The following is a 16997-nucleotide window of genomic DNA, read 5'->3' on the forward strand; positions in this document are numbered from 1 at the left end:
CTCTCTCTCTCTCTCTCTCTCTCTCTCTCTCTCTCTCTCTCTCTCTCTCTCTCTCTCTCTCCACATCGAAAAGGATGATTGTGCTACAGTCTGAAAGCCAATATATGTGGAGGGCATATTTTGTCGAACATGTGGCGGGCGAAAGATTTCAATCAAGATGGGGAGGGGAGAGCGTTTTACACAGAAGTACATAGCAAATATAGGAGTAGTAGACTATTTATTATCTGTTCTGAGATTAGGATTGTTGGAGGCGGCTACTGGTCTAGTGACGCGTATTGATTCTTGTATTTGAATTTCTAGAGCAAGCAGAGGTGGCCGGAGATGGGGAACGCACCCTCACCACTCCAGTCGGCGAGTAAGTCGTGATGATTGATGGTCATCGGTTGGCAAGAGAGAGAGGAAGAGAGAGGAGCAACGAGATGGGTTTCAGAGAGCAACAGAGAGAGAAAGAGGGGGGTTTCAGCTAGCTAGGGTTTCACAGAGTGATTTGGGTTGGGACGGAGGGAATAGAGTGAACGATGTCGTCTAAGAGAAGGGGTATTTTTGTCCAGGTCTGTTTTGAATTCCATGTCTTTGGAATTAATATTCTCCCTCCCATGATTTATGAATTCCGAAAAAGTAGTCCATGTGTTGGGTATTTTTTGCCCCTCTTCCCACTGTCCTGCAATTTCCCCTAATTTGAAGTTCGAGTACATTTTACGCTCATCACAGCTCATAACCAGAAAACTGTGATTGGGTAGGGGTTTGGGAGTAAATGTCTAATGTACCCTTCTGTTAGCGCCAAAATAAGAAGGGTAGGGTTGAGTGTTAACTTTTGTGTCAATGATTTGGATGAGAGGGACGAATAGTCTTTAGTATGTAACAGTTTGGTAGTTGAAGGGGCAATGGTGTTCAATAGTTAGTTGAAGGGAAAAGTAAATAAATTTTGGATAGTTTAAGGAGCAAGTACATATTTTATCCCATTAATTACATCATTAGAACACTTATTCAATTACTATATTTATATGCATTTTTTTGTTATATACAACGCACTTATTCCCTAAAATAGAATGATCGTTTCAAAAAAAAAAAATTGAATGATAAGCTTACAACTCATAGAAATTGAAGTACTCCATTTGTCTATTTTTAAGTGTCTAACTTCGTAAATCCAATTCATTAAAAGGACATCATTATTACACATTTCGTATCAACTTTTACCTTTACTTTCGTTACATACTCTCTATAGAAATATCATCATTACACTTTTACTCACTAACTTTTCAAAATTAAAATCTACTTTTACGGATAAACTAAAAAAATGTATTAACTTTTACTCACTAATTTTACAAAATGAACACTCATTAAAGGACAACCCAAAATAAAATACTGAATTCTAAAAAATGAACGGATGGAGTATTATTTGAAGGGAGAGAACGAGAGAGAAGTAATAGAATTTCCATTTAACATAAACTTAAATATAAGTAATTTTATTACATAATCAAACTGGAAATACAGAATACTACTTCCATGGATTTCTCATAGACGACAAACCTTTCCTACACAAACCTTTCCCCCACCCCGATTACAAACACAAAACACCCTTTCCATTTCCGTCACACCCACAAACACAAAACACCCTTTCCATTTCCGTCACACCCACAAACACAAAACAGAGAGAGAGAGAGAGAGAGAGAGAGAGAGAGAGAGAGAGAGAGAGGTACTCCATTTTCTCTCTCCACCCGGCAACTGGATGGGAGCAAGTTTGAGACTTATTACTAAATTCCACAATGACCTCATCTCATCTCATCTGTGGTGCTTGGTGCTGTAACCACCATGATTGCGGTCCCTCAATCCCCTGGAATGCCTCGGCGTCTCCTCTGCCTCCGCCTCCGCCTCCGCCTCCGCCTCCTCCTTATACCTCGAGGGCCTCCTCTTGAAATGCCGCTCATCCTCCTCACTAGACTCGTAATCCACTTCAGCAGCAGCAGCGCTCGTCCTCGATGACGACGTCGTCTTCGTGTAATCCTCATGGTATCCATTTGCTGTCGTCCTCCCGCTATGACTGTGGTGACCGGAAGAAGAAGCGACCAGTGCGTCCGACAACGAAGAAGGGAGCTTTCGCTTCTTAGAAGAAGATTCTTCGGCCGGGAAGCTTATGCGAGAGAAGACGCTAGGCTTCTGCTTCCGATCTGCTGCAGCAGAAGCGGACTTGGACAGTGTTGGTGCTGTTGTGGTGGTGGACTTGGGCTGTGGTGATGGTGGTTCTAGTGATGATCTCCCAGCTGAGGACTCCGAACGGTGGTTATGGCTATGGCGGTGGTGGTAGTTGTCATACTCGCGGTCGTAATTGTAGTCCGACTTCCGCTTGGAGGAAGGGCGAGGAATTTCGGAGTCGCGGGCTACGAGTTCCGGCGACGACCTCTCAGATCGGTGGCGGCGGCGATGGTGCTCGCCGCTCGATGCTTGTGCTGGAATGGACGCCGACTTCTGTAACCCAACAGTTGTAACAATTACAATAGATTAATATTATACTAAAAACAAAATTGACTTCGTAGCCCCAATTTTTCTCCCACTTAGGGGGCGGGGGGGAAAAACAGCGAAAATGGGGCGAAATTATACTAAAACAATTAATTTTTCACTCTTCAAGCTAATTTCGATTTTTGAATATTTCAGAAAACGCAAATACATTAACTACAAATTGAACCCTGCTGATTTAACATTCATCTCTGTTTTTCTGTAGTTCAAAATGTTATCATATTATTGCAAAAAGACTATTTAGAAACTACACGAATACCGAGAGTCTAATTTGAAAGGCAAGAGGAAGATCAAATCAGCAACAGATTTGGACTCCCATAACTTGGAAAAGAGCTGCTGCTTGTACCATTTTACTATGTCATTTAACATTCCACCTCGCACTTAGGGTGCTTTTGGAATTTGAATTAGCAAAAGAACTTGTGAAGAAAAAGAGAGGAAAGACTAAGAAATTCTACGTCATTAACTTTCCGTATGTGATCAAATTGAGATTGTCCTTTCCTCCACAAATTGCTGAAGAAATTCAAAATCCAAAACCCAAACACGCCATTACCATTATAAAGTCTGAAACCAAACATTATAAATGGCATCTCTCTCAGCCACAAAATTGAAGCTCATAAAACGACATTTCAAATCAACCAAAACTACGGATCAAAAAAAAATAATAATAATTCAACCAAAACTGGTCAGTCTCCGGAGGAAGGAGAGGGAGAAAGATCCTTTTCGAGACAAATAAGATATAGCATCAAGGCGCAAAATTGAGAAAGTTGAACATGAATTTTTAAACAGTATTTTCTACGTTTAATCTCAAATGCAGCAACAAAACATCTTTGCCTTTCATTATCCTGGATTGCAGATATTTTATAAGTGCTCTCTTGCTACGTGCCACATTATCGGTTTCCCGGAAACTTGGTGTTCTACCAAGTGTACCTGGTGCAGTACAGAAATAACGTAGCAATACCAAAAGATTTTCAGACAACAAAAAACGTACAGATTTGGATTTCAATGAAGAAAAGTCTGCACTACTGCTGACTTCCCAACTGAACTCCCGATCTTTGGAGAATTCCCTGCTGCAAGAGGAAGTCGAATCTTTAGTCAAATCCACCAAACAGTACCATATTTTGTTATCAGTACTTTTCTTTACCATTCTGAGGTAGGTGGGTTTTTTTTTTTTGGAACGAGGGAGAAGGTCATAGATCTCTCACTTCTTTTTTCTTTTTCTTTTTTGGGCAGATAAATGAGAAACTTAGATATGGAACTTCTTAAGATATGCTGACAAACCAAGACCATCAAACCAGGGATGCCACCAAATACTCTAGATTTCATGGACAGCATAAGCACAAAAGAGTTTACCTTTCACCTCGTCTTTCAATTTCACGCTTCCTTTGAAGATCAGCTTTTCGACCTTCAAATTCTTCTCTGCTCATAACGGGGGGTCCGGCATTGACGCCCATCCCAAAATCGGCAAGATCCCTATATTTAACAAATAATTATGATCCCTTAGCAGACACTAGATGCATTCAGCAAACAAGGCATTCAAATCAGCAACTCCTTAATAGTCCAAGACAATTGCAATGAACATCACAGAGCAGCACAAACCTAACATACACAGATTACAAACACACATCCCATCTTTCCTCTTTCTACATGTACACACAAGTTCTGTATGCATCACATGGCACCAACATGACAACAGACTCGAGCAAGGGGACCAGCCAAGGGTATGGTGTCAGGCTATTCTAATTCCATGACTGAAAATGCCAGGAGATCCGGGACACAACAAATATTCATATTGTGAATACTACTTTCTTTCATTTTGCAAGGTGCCAGCCATGTCATAGAACATGTCATCAATATGACTTCTATGAATTACGTTTGTCAGTTCGCCCAGTTCTATGCCCAAACACGTGCAGGGTGTATGCATCCCATACCATTATCCGAGTGTCCAATGTTTGGACAGGAACACTCGAGACAAGTGTACACGCAACATTTGACAGCAGACAGGCACAGCTTTAGACAGCACATCCAACTCACCCTCCCTAGACAAAACCTTAAATCTTCCCCAAATTTTATTCTCCTATTACTCATTTGTAGGGATGTCAAATGGGCGGGTTTGGGCCAGATTGGGTAAGTTATTAGTGGGTTGGATCTTTAATGGGTCATTGACCCATTTAGTTATGAGTTCAACTACTCATACCCAACCCAACCCCTTTATTTGAAATCAAACCCAACCCGCCCATTAACCCAATTACATATATATTAAAATTTAAAATGACTAAAATACCCATATACACTAAAATGACCATATTACCCTTATGCATTTAAATGACCAAATTACCCTTGTATACTAAAATTACCATAATACCCCTATGTACTAAAATGACCAAATTACCCCTGTATACTAAAATTACTGAACCGAATGGAGATTCTGTTGAAAGCAAAAAATGATTCGAATGAATTGACTATTGACCATATAAAAAAAAAGAAAAAAAAATTGACCATTGCCAACTCCAAAAGTTTCCTTCAAAAAAAAAAAAAAAAAAACTTTTCAAAAACGAACCCAGCTGAGTAGCTTGTGGCTCGGCTCAACTCTTTAGTAACCGAGCCCAGCTTAAGCACGAGTTTTTGGCTTGTTTACTAAACAAGTTGAGCTCGACACTCCAAAACTAGGCTCAGCTTGCAAAAGTTCAGCTCGTTTGAGCTAGAACTCGACACATATACAACGAACTGTCAATCACAAACCATACAATAAACACAAAAATCAGCAACAGAATCATCCAAGAAAGTCTCATCACAACCTCTATACTCCAACAACAAAGATAGAATTACTGCTTGCTTTTGCTTTCGAGTGTCTGAGTAGTCTCGGTTGTCGGAGTAATTCGAGAAGGTGTAGTTATTGGGTCATTTAAGTTTGACCCATTAAGACCCACTTAAGACCCAATTACTAAATGGGTTAGAATGGGTTGGACCCATTTTGACCCAACTAATAAATGGGCTGGGTAGGGTCTATTTTTTAGTGGGTGGGTTTGGGTTGATTAGTGGATTTGGGTTTAATTTGCCACCCCTACTCATAGGGTCATAGCTAAAAATTAGGAAATGTATGAATGTATATCTATAACATTTAGACACAGAGAAAATAGAGCAAAGATACAGAGAACTTGAAAGAAATAAGTTTGCTAGTTCGCCCAGTTCTATGTCCAAACACGTGCAAGGTGTATGTATCCCATACCATTATCTGAGTGTCCAATGTTTGGACAGGAACACTCGAGACATGTGTACATGCAACATTTGACAGCAAACAGGCAAAGCTTTAGACAGCACATCCAACTCACCCTCCTTAGACAAAACCTTAAATCTTCCAAAATTTTATTCTCCTAATACTCATAGGGTCGTAGCTAAAAATTAGAAAATGTATGAATGTATATCTATAACATGTAGACACAGAGGAAATAGAGCAAAGATATAGAGAACATGAGCAAACCTGTGCGGGGGGACAGGAGGCATCATAAAACCTTGTGCTCCAAATGGGTCCTGAGGTAAGACGCCAAATGGAAGGTCATAAGGTCCAAGTCCATAACCCATATATGGCAGGGAACCCCCATATGGGGCTGCATATTCCATGCCAGGTTGCATGCCACTCCAAAATGGATTATACGGAGAAGGCCCCAAAGGCATCATATTATAGTTGTCAGCTGCAAGGTTGTCTTGGGGAAATTTCCATTGCATGTCCGCAGCTGAAACACGTCGAAAAGAGAAACAGAATGAGGTCATGATCATGAAGGCTAAACAGCCTAAACTCAACCCAATGAATGAATTGTATTCCTAAAAATACATCTCTCAATGGTCCTTTGTAAATTGCAAATAAATAAATAACGTACCATTCGCAGGCAAACCATTCATAGGCAAACGAGCTTTCTTCTTTTTCTTTTTCTTTCCTGAAAAAAAAAAAAAAACATAACTAAACAAAATGATGTCATATTCCAATGTGCAACAACGAACGGGCTTTCCGCCCTAATGACTTAATCTCCCACAAAGAAATTATTTCTAGGTCCACCACTCAAAATGTACTGTACAGACACTCTAAGCAGCTTAAAAACACTAATTAACTTGTAACAGACTAGAAAAAATATCCCAACCAGCATCCACAACAGAATGAGACAAATAAAAGCATCCTAAATATTAGCCTTGAGGCATTACCTGCCTCACCAGAAACTGGCCTCTGCTGTACATCTTCATCAGCCAGAGGAGCACTCCCCTGAGATGCAGGTTCTTTCACACTAATAGAATCGTGTGTAGCCTCAGAAGCATCTGGAACTTTTCCCATCTTCCCTTTCTCCGAGCTCTTGAAAGGAGCACTGACAGCCTTTCCCTCGTCTGTACTCTCTTTTACTTTAAAAATCTCTTCACTTTTAGCTGTTGGTACTTGCTCTCCCTTTGAAGTTGCAGAAAGTGAAGGGGACGGAACCCTAGGTTCCATCTCAAGCTGAGGAATCTTAGACTCCATATCTGAAAAAGAATAAGTAGAGCATATTACTATAAACAATTGCTGTAACTAGCAAATTAAGGAATAATTAGAGCATCAATGACGTACACACCTTGGACTTGGCAAGCACTGCCAGCATTTTCTGCACTGCTGTTATTGGAATCCAAAATCCTATTAATTGCATCTCTGAGAGTCTTGTTAGGCAAAAGATCATCTGCTAGTATGTTTGTAGCCCCACAGACACAAATTGACTTAGATATTATGTAGTCTCTTATACCTGCAAGTAAACCTCGTTATTAAGATAGAGAAATTCTAGAGGAAAAGCAGACATTTAATTTGAGTAAGGAAACATTCATGGTCACTAATATCCACGGCAGCTAATCATAACTTCAACTTGCGCGCGCCCACACACAAAAAAAAAAAAACGACGAGATAGAACGATGAAGAAGCAGAGGGGAAATGGGGTGCATAAAGTCAAGGTTAAATATATCCTGATAAATTCATAGCGACTGTGCAGTGAAATTCAAAAAGTATAAGAAGTGCCGACGAGTAACTTCAATAAAATGTGCCGTTGCCTAGACATAAAAAGAAGATATAGGTAGAGGTAAGAAAATTTAATAAAAATCAACAACCAACATCTAATGCACACGGCAAATGTAACAACTCAATATCTTACATTTATCACAAAAGCTCTTGAAGCAGCACTTGCTTGTCAGCACCGCATCCTTCATAACGTCTTTGCATAACGGACAGTGAAGTTCAGGTGGAAGATCACCAACAGAACGAGTTGAAGGCATTCCTTCAATTTCTTTTTCGAACGCAGCCCTGTATGAATACAAAATCCAATAGTCAACTACCAAACTTCTATACATGGGAGGGAGTCCTCTAACAGTATAAATAAACATTCCCAGCAAAAGTAAGAGATTAGCTTACTCATTTGGCTTCAAGACAGCAACATCTCCACTCGGTAATGCATATGAGCCATCTGGAGTTGCCATTAACATAGACCTAGGAATACCAGTAGGAGGTTTCACTCTTTTGATGTCATAATTCGGATCTCCATTTGTGGGGCAGTGCTGAATAAAATGCCCTGAGAAAAACAGTGAAGACAATTTAGTATGTTTCCACTGCTATGTGATTACATCTCACAACAAACAAAGAACTATGCTTTTCTTTTTTCCCTTTTCCGGCTAAATCTTTAACCTAAACACCAAGGACATTTACGTACCAGGAACCTTACACCTGTGACATATATAGCCCTGTGGAGGCATCTTCCGCTCCAGCCCACCTCGACCTTCAACAAAACAAACACAACTTTAGTCTCAACAAAATCATGATTCTTAATTACCAACTTAAATGATCCACCTTCGTCAGAAAGAATCCATTCCAAAAAGACTCTCATATAATGACAGCGGGTTAATGAGGACAAATCTACTGCACAACATGATGCTACCAGATTACATAAAGGAATTGATAAAATTGTAGAAACAAAGCATAAGAAGATCACCAAAACCACGTCCGCCCATCATCCTTCCACCCATACCCCGTCCAAAACCTCTACCAGGTCCAAAGCCATCAGAAGTTTGACTGCAAAACCAACAGGGGGAGGCCATATAAGACACTTCATATTCCAAATCAACCAACAGAAAGTAACCATCACATCACAGATAAAGGTATATAAACAGGAGAACACATACCGCTGCCAATCCAGGGCCGGGGTGTCAATTAAAGCTTTGATCAAACTTTCCTCGTCGGCTTTACTGGGAGGGGAAGCATCCTGAATTGGATTGCTAGCTTGCATTGGTAAAACCTCGGGAATCGCATACAAATCATTTCCAAATTCATCCCATTCTGAATCTTCTGGCTGCGAACAAGAAAGAAGATTCGGTTATTGGGCCAAGGCATATAACTCCAACTCAAAACCATCTGACAAACCCAGTATTCCAACATAAAATGAAGAAGCAAACTAAAGCTTACATAGTGCATGAGAGATGAATCAGCTCCTACAAAACTACTCTTTGCTGCTTGACCATCATCTGACTTGTTAGTGTCCAAAATAGGCCTGCGGAACAATACATACTAACCAATCTAAAACAGACACTTAGAATTCTCACCAACAAGCATAATTCATAATTCATGAAACATACAACAGCTTTCCTTTGTTAGATGGACTCAGATACGGTGTGGGGTATGGGTACATGTCCACGTTGGAGTCATCAAAATTCTCTATCAAGGACGTGGGTGTAAATACTTACTAAATTTCCCTTCTTTTCTATTGTGTATTGTCCACAAGGTCCTGTAGACCATTTCACGCATCTTGTGTAAATGTTGTGCATAGTTTTGCAGCAATGCAGAGTCATCAACTAAAAATGCCGGGCTCATCCCATACCCCTTCCCAAGGGTTTCCAACATGGTTACTCCATGCATTTCGGAGAGTCCACGCAACATAGAAGCTTTTAACATCAACATCGCAAAACCAGCAGGCTCGTAGAACTATTCCAAAATTAAACAAAAAAATTACCCAAAAAGAAGAAAGTGAAACACAACTACACGGTCAAAAAAGAATGAAGGATTGAGATAGTACTCGTCTTGTTCAATAACTGGTTCTGTAACTATGGTCATGCGAGGACGTCCTGGAACTCGACGAATTAAAACAGATGTATTTTTGGGAATCAACATTGCCTCATCAAGATACTCTGAAATTGAAAACACAGAAAACAGTCTATAAAACACGACAAAGAGATCTATCTACATTACCAAGCATACAACTGACTGAATTGAACCACCCAAATGTGTTCGCCATTGATTCTGCCGAAACAAATCAAGTACATCAAAATACCCACTAATTTAATTCACCACAACCATGAATAGAACTGTACACTCAAGGTGCCAGCTCAACCCTCAAACCCAAACCAGGCAAACCTGACTTCTCATTCTTGTGCTTGTAACAGGGAAACTTCTAGATCTTCACAAAAGTTTGTTCTAGTGGACAGTAGATTAAGAACAGAAAGTACTTCTAATGGATTTCATTCTTCTATTGACAAAATCCATCCCACGTGTTTCTGTTTATACATCAATTCCTTCTAAAAAACGATGCGGCGCCTATCGCCCTTTAACCTTATTTTTATTTTTATTTTCCATAGAAGAGGTCACGAGCCTGTCCTATTAGTACCCACCTAGAACTGATGCAAATAATATACCTTAATTATAAATACCCAACCAAGATTTTCTTTTTCTGATCATAATCAAGATATGTTAGAAACCATTAAACAAAACAGAAACTGCATTCAAAATAATCAATTTGTAAACAGAATTGACTTGTTTTAGAGAATCAAACCAACCTTCGTTAGTCTGGGCGTTGGTGACAACGAGGTCAAAATCTGTACCCCTGCCCAAATGCTTGGATTCAAAAATTTTTTCTTTCAAATTGGCAACTGATATGAAATGACCGTCGATAGCAATTGAGTCGTAATCTTTTGCACTTTTAAACTTATAATAAACTGCCATATTGAAATTTCTTTTCCCCTCTCCTCTTAAGAACAAACACAGATCAATCAAGCACAAACAAAGGCCCTAAAAAAATCAGGGGCTGCGATACCAAAAGTAATAAAGGCCTGAGATTGAACTCCAACAACAATATCTAACAGTACAACCAACACAACTCTTTTTCCCTTTTTTTTTTTTTCTAAATCTTCAATGGCTCGAGAAGATCAAACCAAATCAGCAATCCTTTTCAGCACCGTCAATCTCTTTGAACCGTAGTCTTCGATCACAAGGTATCGAACAGGTGAGTTTTTCACGATAAGTGAAATCGTTGAGGAGACTTTGAGCACATCGACCGTGGCGATATCGATCAGATCTGACAGAACATGTCGACGATCGAGAAAGCCCCTTCCTTCCTTCAGATGTCGAACCGCAGCAATTGATCGGTTGAGTCGGAGAAATCCGCACGTACTTGAAGCTTCACGAACGAGCAAGAGCCACCGCCCCTTCAGATCGATCAGCGTCTCTAGCAAAAAGTTACACGGACTCTGTAAAGTGCGCGACAGATTACAGATCCATATTTAACGCGGGATGGAGATTTTTGCCAGAGAAGGTTGATGAATCCTCGGACGAACAGGCGAATTAATCGCAATTAGGGTTAGGGTTTCGAAGGTGTTAGGCTGAGAGAGAGAGGGGACGAAACTGAGTGGACGAAACGCTTCTACTAAGCGCTTCTAATAATACTCCAAGTCTCCAAAATGGGTCAGAATATACGAATCGGTCAAACTGACCCGAAACAATCCGAACCGTAATAGCATTAAAGCATCTCCGGACTCCGGTGACCTTCTAGGGCCATCCACAGTGGTATAAAGATAATCAAAAGTTAAATATCAGCTTTTGATTATTCATTTAAGAGGTTACTAAGCTTATCAATGTTGTTGATGTTCACAATGGTAGCTTCTAGTCCATAACCAAAATAAGGGGTCCGCAACAATTTCACACTCTCTCCCCCTCTGTTTTCCGTCATTCACTTCTCTTTATTTATGATTTTTTGGACAAAAATATATCGATTCATCCCTTAATTTTGGGAAAAAATCGGTGATTTTCTTTTCTCCTATTATGAATTTTTTTTATTTTGGGAAAAAATAGAAATGAGAAAGAAGAGTGAAATACCTTAATCCGGCGACGATGGGTTAAATGGTAGATGATCGAGAGATATGAACTTCACTTTTAGAGGGAAAGAAAGAGAAATAGTTTGTGGGTAAAGTGGAGAAGATATAGAGTTGGTGAAAAAGAGAATAATAAAATACCAATTGAAACATGCGTGTGTGCAAATTTTGGAACTAGTTAACTTATTTGACGTGGGGTCGACAAATTTTGATTATTGAAAAATGTTGCTAGTTTTGGTTATCCAAAACCTAAAATTTGATTATTTTTAAAGATATTGCTAAGTTTGATTATATCATTGTGAATCAACTTTTTGCACAAATATTATTAACTTTAAAAACAATTTGTTTTTGATTATGCCACTGTGAATGGCTTAATTTGGCTCAGACAACTGCTATCCACCTAGACATTTTCACACATATCATGCACATATTACCTTGTAGAGCTCACTACGGATCTCATACAAATGGTCCAAGTCATTCATTAAATGTAAAACATAGAGTCCCTATGAAATATCAGCTCAATCTGATACCTACATGTGTTCGATCTAATCATCTAATTTTTCATTTGGATTTCAGAATAATGAAAAGTTAGATATTTGGATCGAGCATCTATTGGTATCAAATTAAACTGATTTTTCGCAAAGGGTCCTTGAAATAATTATTTTACATTTAATGAACGGCTCGGATCGTTTGTGTAGAATCCATAATGGGCCCTACGCAATGATCTGTGCACTATATATGTGCAAAATGTCTGTGTCAACAGACTTTTTATTTGGCTCAAGTATCCGTTTGATTAGTGACAAAAATATAATGGAAAATAAAATGAGAGAAAGGGAAGCAAAAGCAAAGAAAAAGAAAATGTATTTTTTTCTTGCATCCGTTTGTTTAGGATGAAAATTTTGCAAAAAAAATAAGACATTCAAAGTAATTGTTTTTTATTCTCAAAAGAAAATAAATTTTCCTGCACTTTCTTTTTATGAGAAAAAAGTAAAACAAGTTCTCTAACTTTAGAGAGTTTACGGAAAAGTTTACTTTTTACCACTTTCTAATATATTTTTGCTAAGTAACCACCAAAAAAAAAAAATTTCTCTTTTTTGCAATTTTTACCATTGTCTCGCTAATCAAATGGAGCCTAAGTGAGACTTCTAGTAGTATTTAGCAAGCCATTTGTTTTATTTTGATTTTCAATGGGCTCCTCACACAAGCTCCCAAATATGCCTCCTGACGCTTGCTCAATTTAGGTATCATTGTAGCTGGCCGCTACTATTCGTAGCCCACTTTCTGCTACTCACAGCCAATTAAAACTTTTACCAATTATGGACAAAAATGCCCTCGTGTAGTTTGACCATTATACCCCTAAGACCTCATGTTATTTGACCATTTTACCCCATAAGAATATTACATACAACCACATACTCCTCCCTTTGATTTCCCTGATTTTTCCTCCCCATTTGAAGAACGAAGTCTCCTCCCTCCCTATTCAAACTCCTCCATTTTCATCCCTACCCAGCTCCCACCGCCCACCAGTAGGTCCCTCCCACCTGCAGCCAACCCTGCCTGTCTTCCTCCCCTCCTCTTCCTCCTAAACTGTCAATGGAAACCTCGATTGCTTCATCTCCCTCCATTGCTAAACAAGAAATAGTTGACCCATCAATACACTACGATTTGGAGTTGGAAAATCACACAATGGAAGTTGAGAAACAAGTTGATAGCACAGATGTTGTAGTGACGGAGCAAAAAACACTGCAATAGGTAAGCCTGCCCTCCATTTTCAATTGCAGTTCTGGCCAGACACAGTCGGACACACAATGTCGAAACTTTACTAACTTTTCGGACTCTAATGTCTAAATTATGTTCAATTATTTGGATATTAATATCCGAATATTGTCAACATTTTCGGACTCTTATATCCGAATTTGGTGCCAGTTTTCAGATATTAATATCCGAATGAAACTGCAGAGAATCCTGCGCTTACCTGATTTGTCTTTGGGTGTTACAGGGTGACACTTCAATACTTGGTAGTTATGTAGGGCCATCGACTATACCTACTTCCTCTCGTCCTCCATACGATTATACGGAGCATTTTACAACGGAGAAGGTGAGTGTTTTTTGATGGAGTATTTATCATGTGTAATCTTATATTTTGTGTAGAGACCCGGATAATTTTAATTATTAAAATTATTATTAAATGTCAAGTTGGGAAAAATGTGGTTTATTTGGTGGTTATTAAATTGAGGATTGAAGTGAAAGAATAGAAGATTGAGGGAATGTGAGTGTAATATATAGATATAGGGGTATAAAAGGGGTGTGTGTGGTGTAGGAGATCATTTGATCTCTATCTCTCCCTCTCTCCCACACCGATCTCTCTCTCTCTCGTTTGTCTCTCTCTCTCTCTCACTCAAAACCCCAAGAATCCATCCTTATTTCACCTCCTCTACGCAACCTCGGACTCGTATCGCGTTGGGTGAGGCTCGAAAAGAAGATTTCAGTTGATTTCAAAAGTTTGGAGCTAGAGCTCGTTCAAATCTCTTGGGTTTCGCTCCTTGAATCAAGGTAGGGATTTCTTTGCCTCTTTTATATGTTAATATGTTGATTGGGTGTAGAAATCATGCCTATGATTGTTGTTGTCGTCATTTTTCGTTGAGCCCCAAAATTCTGAGAAATCGCTGCTCGGAGCCTCGCTGTATTATACGAGCTTTTTGTTGTATCGATACCATAAGAAAACAGAAGCTTCAGAACTTCCTGATTTGATTGTTTTATCGATACGACCATTTTGGCCGTATCAATACCAGAGCCTTACAGGCAGTTTTGTTCATGTTGCTCCCACTTCGATTATTTTGAACCCCGAACACTTCTAGCACGTTTTTGACACCTCCTAACCTATCTTAAGCATGTTCAATTGATTTTCCTATGATTAACCGAAGATATCCTTGATCCGTTTGCCTTCCGTTAATGAGGAACGTTGAGGGAATTACTAGGTTAAAACCGTGTCAAAATGCATCCTATTATTTGATTGAATATTCGAGAGTATTTGTGGCATAATGTTAGTATTATTGGCATGCCGTATGATGATTTATGTATGAACGTGATCATGAGAAAGTCTTAGTTCGCATGTTGAGTAAGAAAGTAGTTGTTTGGGTTGGTAGTTGGGATAGAGAGTTTCGTAACGCAAGGGGTGGTAACACGGAGACTCAACTAGGTCTCGTAACGCAAGGGGTGGTAATACGGTGATCCAAGTGGTTGGGGTTCTTCATAACGCAAGGGGTGGTAATACAATAACCCTTGTGGTATTACACTGTAGCGCAAGGGGTGGAAATACAGATGGTGAAGATTGGTGATAGCGAGTCGTGTCGAGATTGTTAGAGTCAATGATGTCTTGTGAATCTTGTGGCTAGTTGTGATAATACCAAGTCTTAAGAACGATCATAGTGAATGTTGGCATACCTATGTGTTGAATGCTATCCATCGATTGAGCTATATCCTCTGGTCTACTTCCTTTGCACTTGTCTCCATATTTGCACATAGAATTGGTAAATATTTTTCTACTGGGCTAATGTAACTCAACCTATTATTATTTTCAAGTTCAAACGCTGGACAATAGCTAGAATGCATTCGAGTGCTTTGATGTGGAAAACTTATTTTTGGAAGCAAACTTCATTTAGTTACTTAATCATCTTGTAATGGCTTTCTTTTGACAAAGATGAGTTTGTAACTAATTACTTTAGAATTCCTTTTGATCAAATTGTTTGTAACTGTAAGGACACGTATTTTTCGGAAATTATTCGAAGGTTTATTAATATTAGAAATTGGAAAAAATGTGTCATATGTGTTATATAATTTGGGTTTTGAGTGATGGAAGTGGAAGTTGAGGGGGGTGCAAGTGTGATTAGTGTGTATGTTAGTATATATAGGGTGAGTGTGTGTGTAGGGGATAAAAAGTCCTCCTCTCCCTCTCTCCCTCCCATCCGACTCTCTCTCCTTCACTCTCGGCTTCTCACACTCTCTCACTCATTCCACCACCAAAGCTCAAAACCCAAAGAACCCAACCTTCTCTCCATCTTCCTCACGTGCTATTGAGTTTGTAGCTCTTCTGGTTTGGCTCGAAAAGGAGTATTTGGGCGTATTTCAAAGTTTGAGTTCAAGGGTTCGCGTGGCCCGATCTCTTCGTGTGTTTGCTCTCCGACTTCGAGGTAGAGATTTCTTGCACTTGTTATATGTTTATGTGTTGGTTTTGCACCTTAATCGTGCTTTAGATTGTTGATTGTTGTTGGGGTTTTGTTTCTTGAAAATCTGCCGAAAATCAGCTTGTAATGTCACTGTATCAATATGGGCTTTTTGCCGTATCGATACTATTTCAAAACTGTAGCATCACTTTCTGATTTGCTTGTTGTATCGATATAGCCAAAATGGCTGTATCGATACCAGATGCATATGGACAGTTTTCACTACTTTGTTCCAAACTTCATCGTTTTGACCCCCGATCACTTCTAACACCTCTAAAACACATTTAAACCAACTCTAAGCTTGGTTACTAGTCCATTGATGATTCATTGTCCATTTTCACTCTTTAAGCAATCTTTAAGTGTCATCTTAGTTTCGTTGTGAATGAAAAATGTACCGTAAAATTGGTTAGGAGTGTCGTAGGCCATATGGGGTGTCATGGCGAGTATTATGGGTAGACGTGAGCATGTCTAGCAGGATCTCTTGTCCTCTTGATTCGTTGAACTATTAGTTCCCAATGGCTTTCGTTACCTAAGGTTTAAGTATCGATAGAGGTGGGTCGTACGTCATATAGTTACTATGGGTTGGTAGGTTACTTAGAGTACGGCAACGTACAGGTGAATGTAAAGGGTAGGTATGAGTGTGTCTAGTGGTCTTCATGGTGTTAAGATGGTATAATAGCTTGTGTCCTCAAGACTCGTCGAATCTTTCAATTCTTTTAGCACTCGTCCTATGAGGTTCAAGCGTAGAAACAAATATATAGAGTATTGTAGGATTATATATATGGGCTTAGTGTGTTATGTAAGATGTGGATAAATAAGCTAATAAGACAGGCATGAACATGTACATTGTGGAGTTATGTAATGGTTGATTGAGTTTCGTGGTACAACCGATAGATTGATGATGAAGTTGATTATGAAATGATGACTATTATGAAAAGTGTGAGGTGATCCAAATGGTCGTTATTGAGGGAAAAGACTCGGGGTGACCCTACACTCGAGGGAACTAGACCCGAGGTGACCCAAATGATTATTATTGAGGGAAAAGACTCGGGGTGACCCTACGCTCGAGGGAAATAGACCCGAGGTGACCCAAGTGATTATTGATGGGTAATACAAGATTAAAGGAAA

The 16997-nt window shown here is 39.3% G+C and overlaps 1 protein-coding gene across 3 annotated transcripts; it reads right to left on the bottom strand.

The window, feature by feature from the left end:
* Nucleotides 1-1415: 1415 nt before the first annotated feature.
* LOC131308111 (E3 ubiquitin ligase PARAQUAT TOLERANCE 3-like) lies at nucleotides 1416-11211 on the bottom strand. Of its 3 annotated transcripts, none has more exons than XM_058334928.1 (15): nucleotides 10336-11211; nucleotides 9579-9690; nucleotides 8972-9056; nucleotides 8692-8858; nucleotides 8502-8581; nucleotides 8223-8288; nucleotides 7928-8084; nucleotides 7671-7819; nucleotides 7107-7271; nucleotides 6709-7017; nucleotides 6390-6446; nucleotides 5993-6245; nucleotides 3865-3984; nucleotides 3503-3578; nucleotides 1416-2466 (listed from the first exon to the last, which is right to left on the bottom strand). In XM_058334928.1, the coding sequence occupies exons 1-15, from the start codon at nucleotides 10499-10501 to the stop codon at nucleotides 1783-1785; spliced, it is 2646 nt and encodes an 881-aa protein (XP_058190911.1). In that variant the 5' UTR covers nucleotides 10502-11211; the 3' UTR covers nucleotides 1416-1782. The 3 variants fall into 3 exon arrangements, with proteins under 3 accessions (XP_058190911.1, XP_058190910.1, XP_058190912.1); XM_058334927.1 differs by having other exon boundaries at nucleotides 3503-3581; XM_058334929.1 differs by lacking the exon at nucleotides 9579-9690 and having other exon boundaries at nucleotides 3503-3581; nucleotides 10336-10475.
* Nucleotides 11212-16997: the final 5786 nt, after the last annotated feature.

The sequence above is a fragment of the Rhododendron vialii genome, chromosome 11a (genome assembly GCF_030253575.1).
Source record: "Rhododendron vialii isolate Sample 1 chromosome 11a, ASM3025357v1".
In the NCBI taxonomy this organism is placed as follows: Eukaryota; Viridiplantae; Streptophyta; class Magnoliopsida; order Ericales; family Ericaceae; genus Rhododendron; species Rhododendron vialii.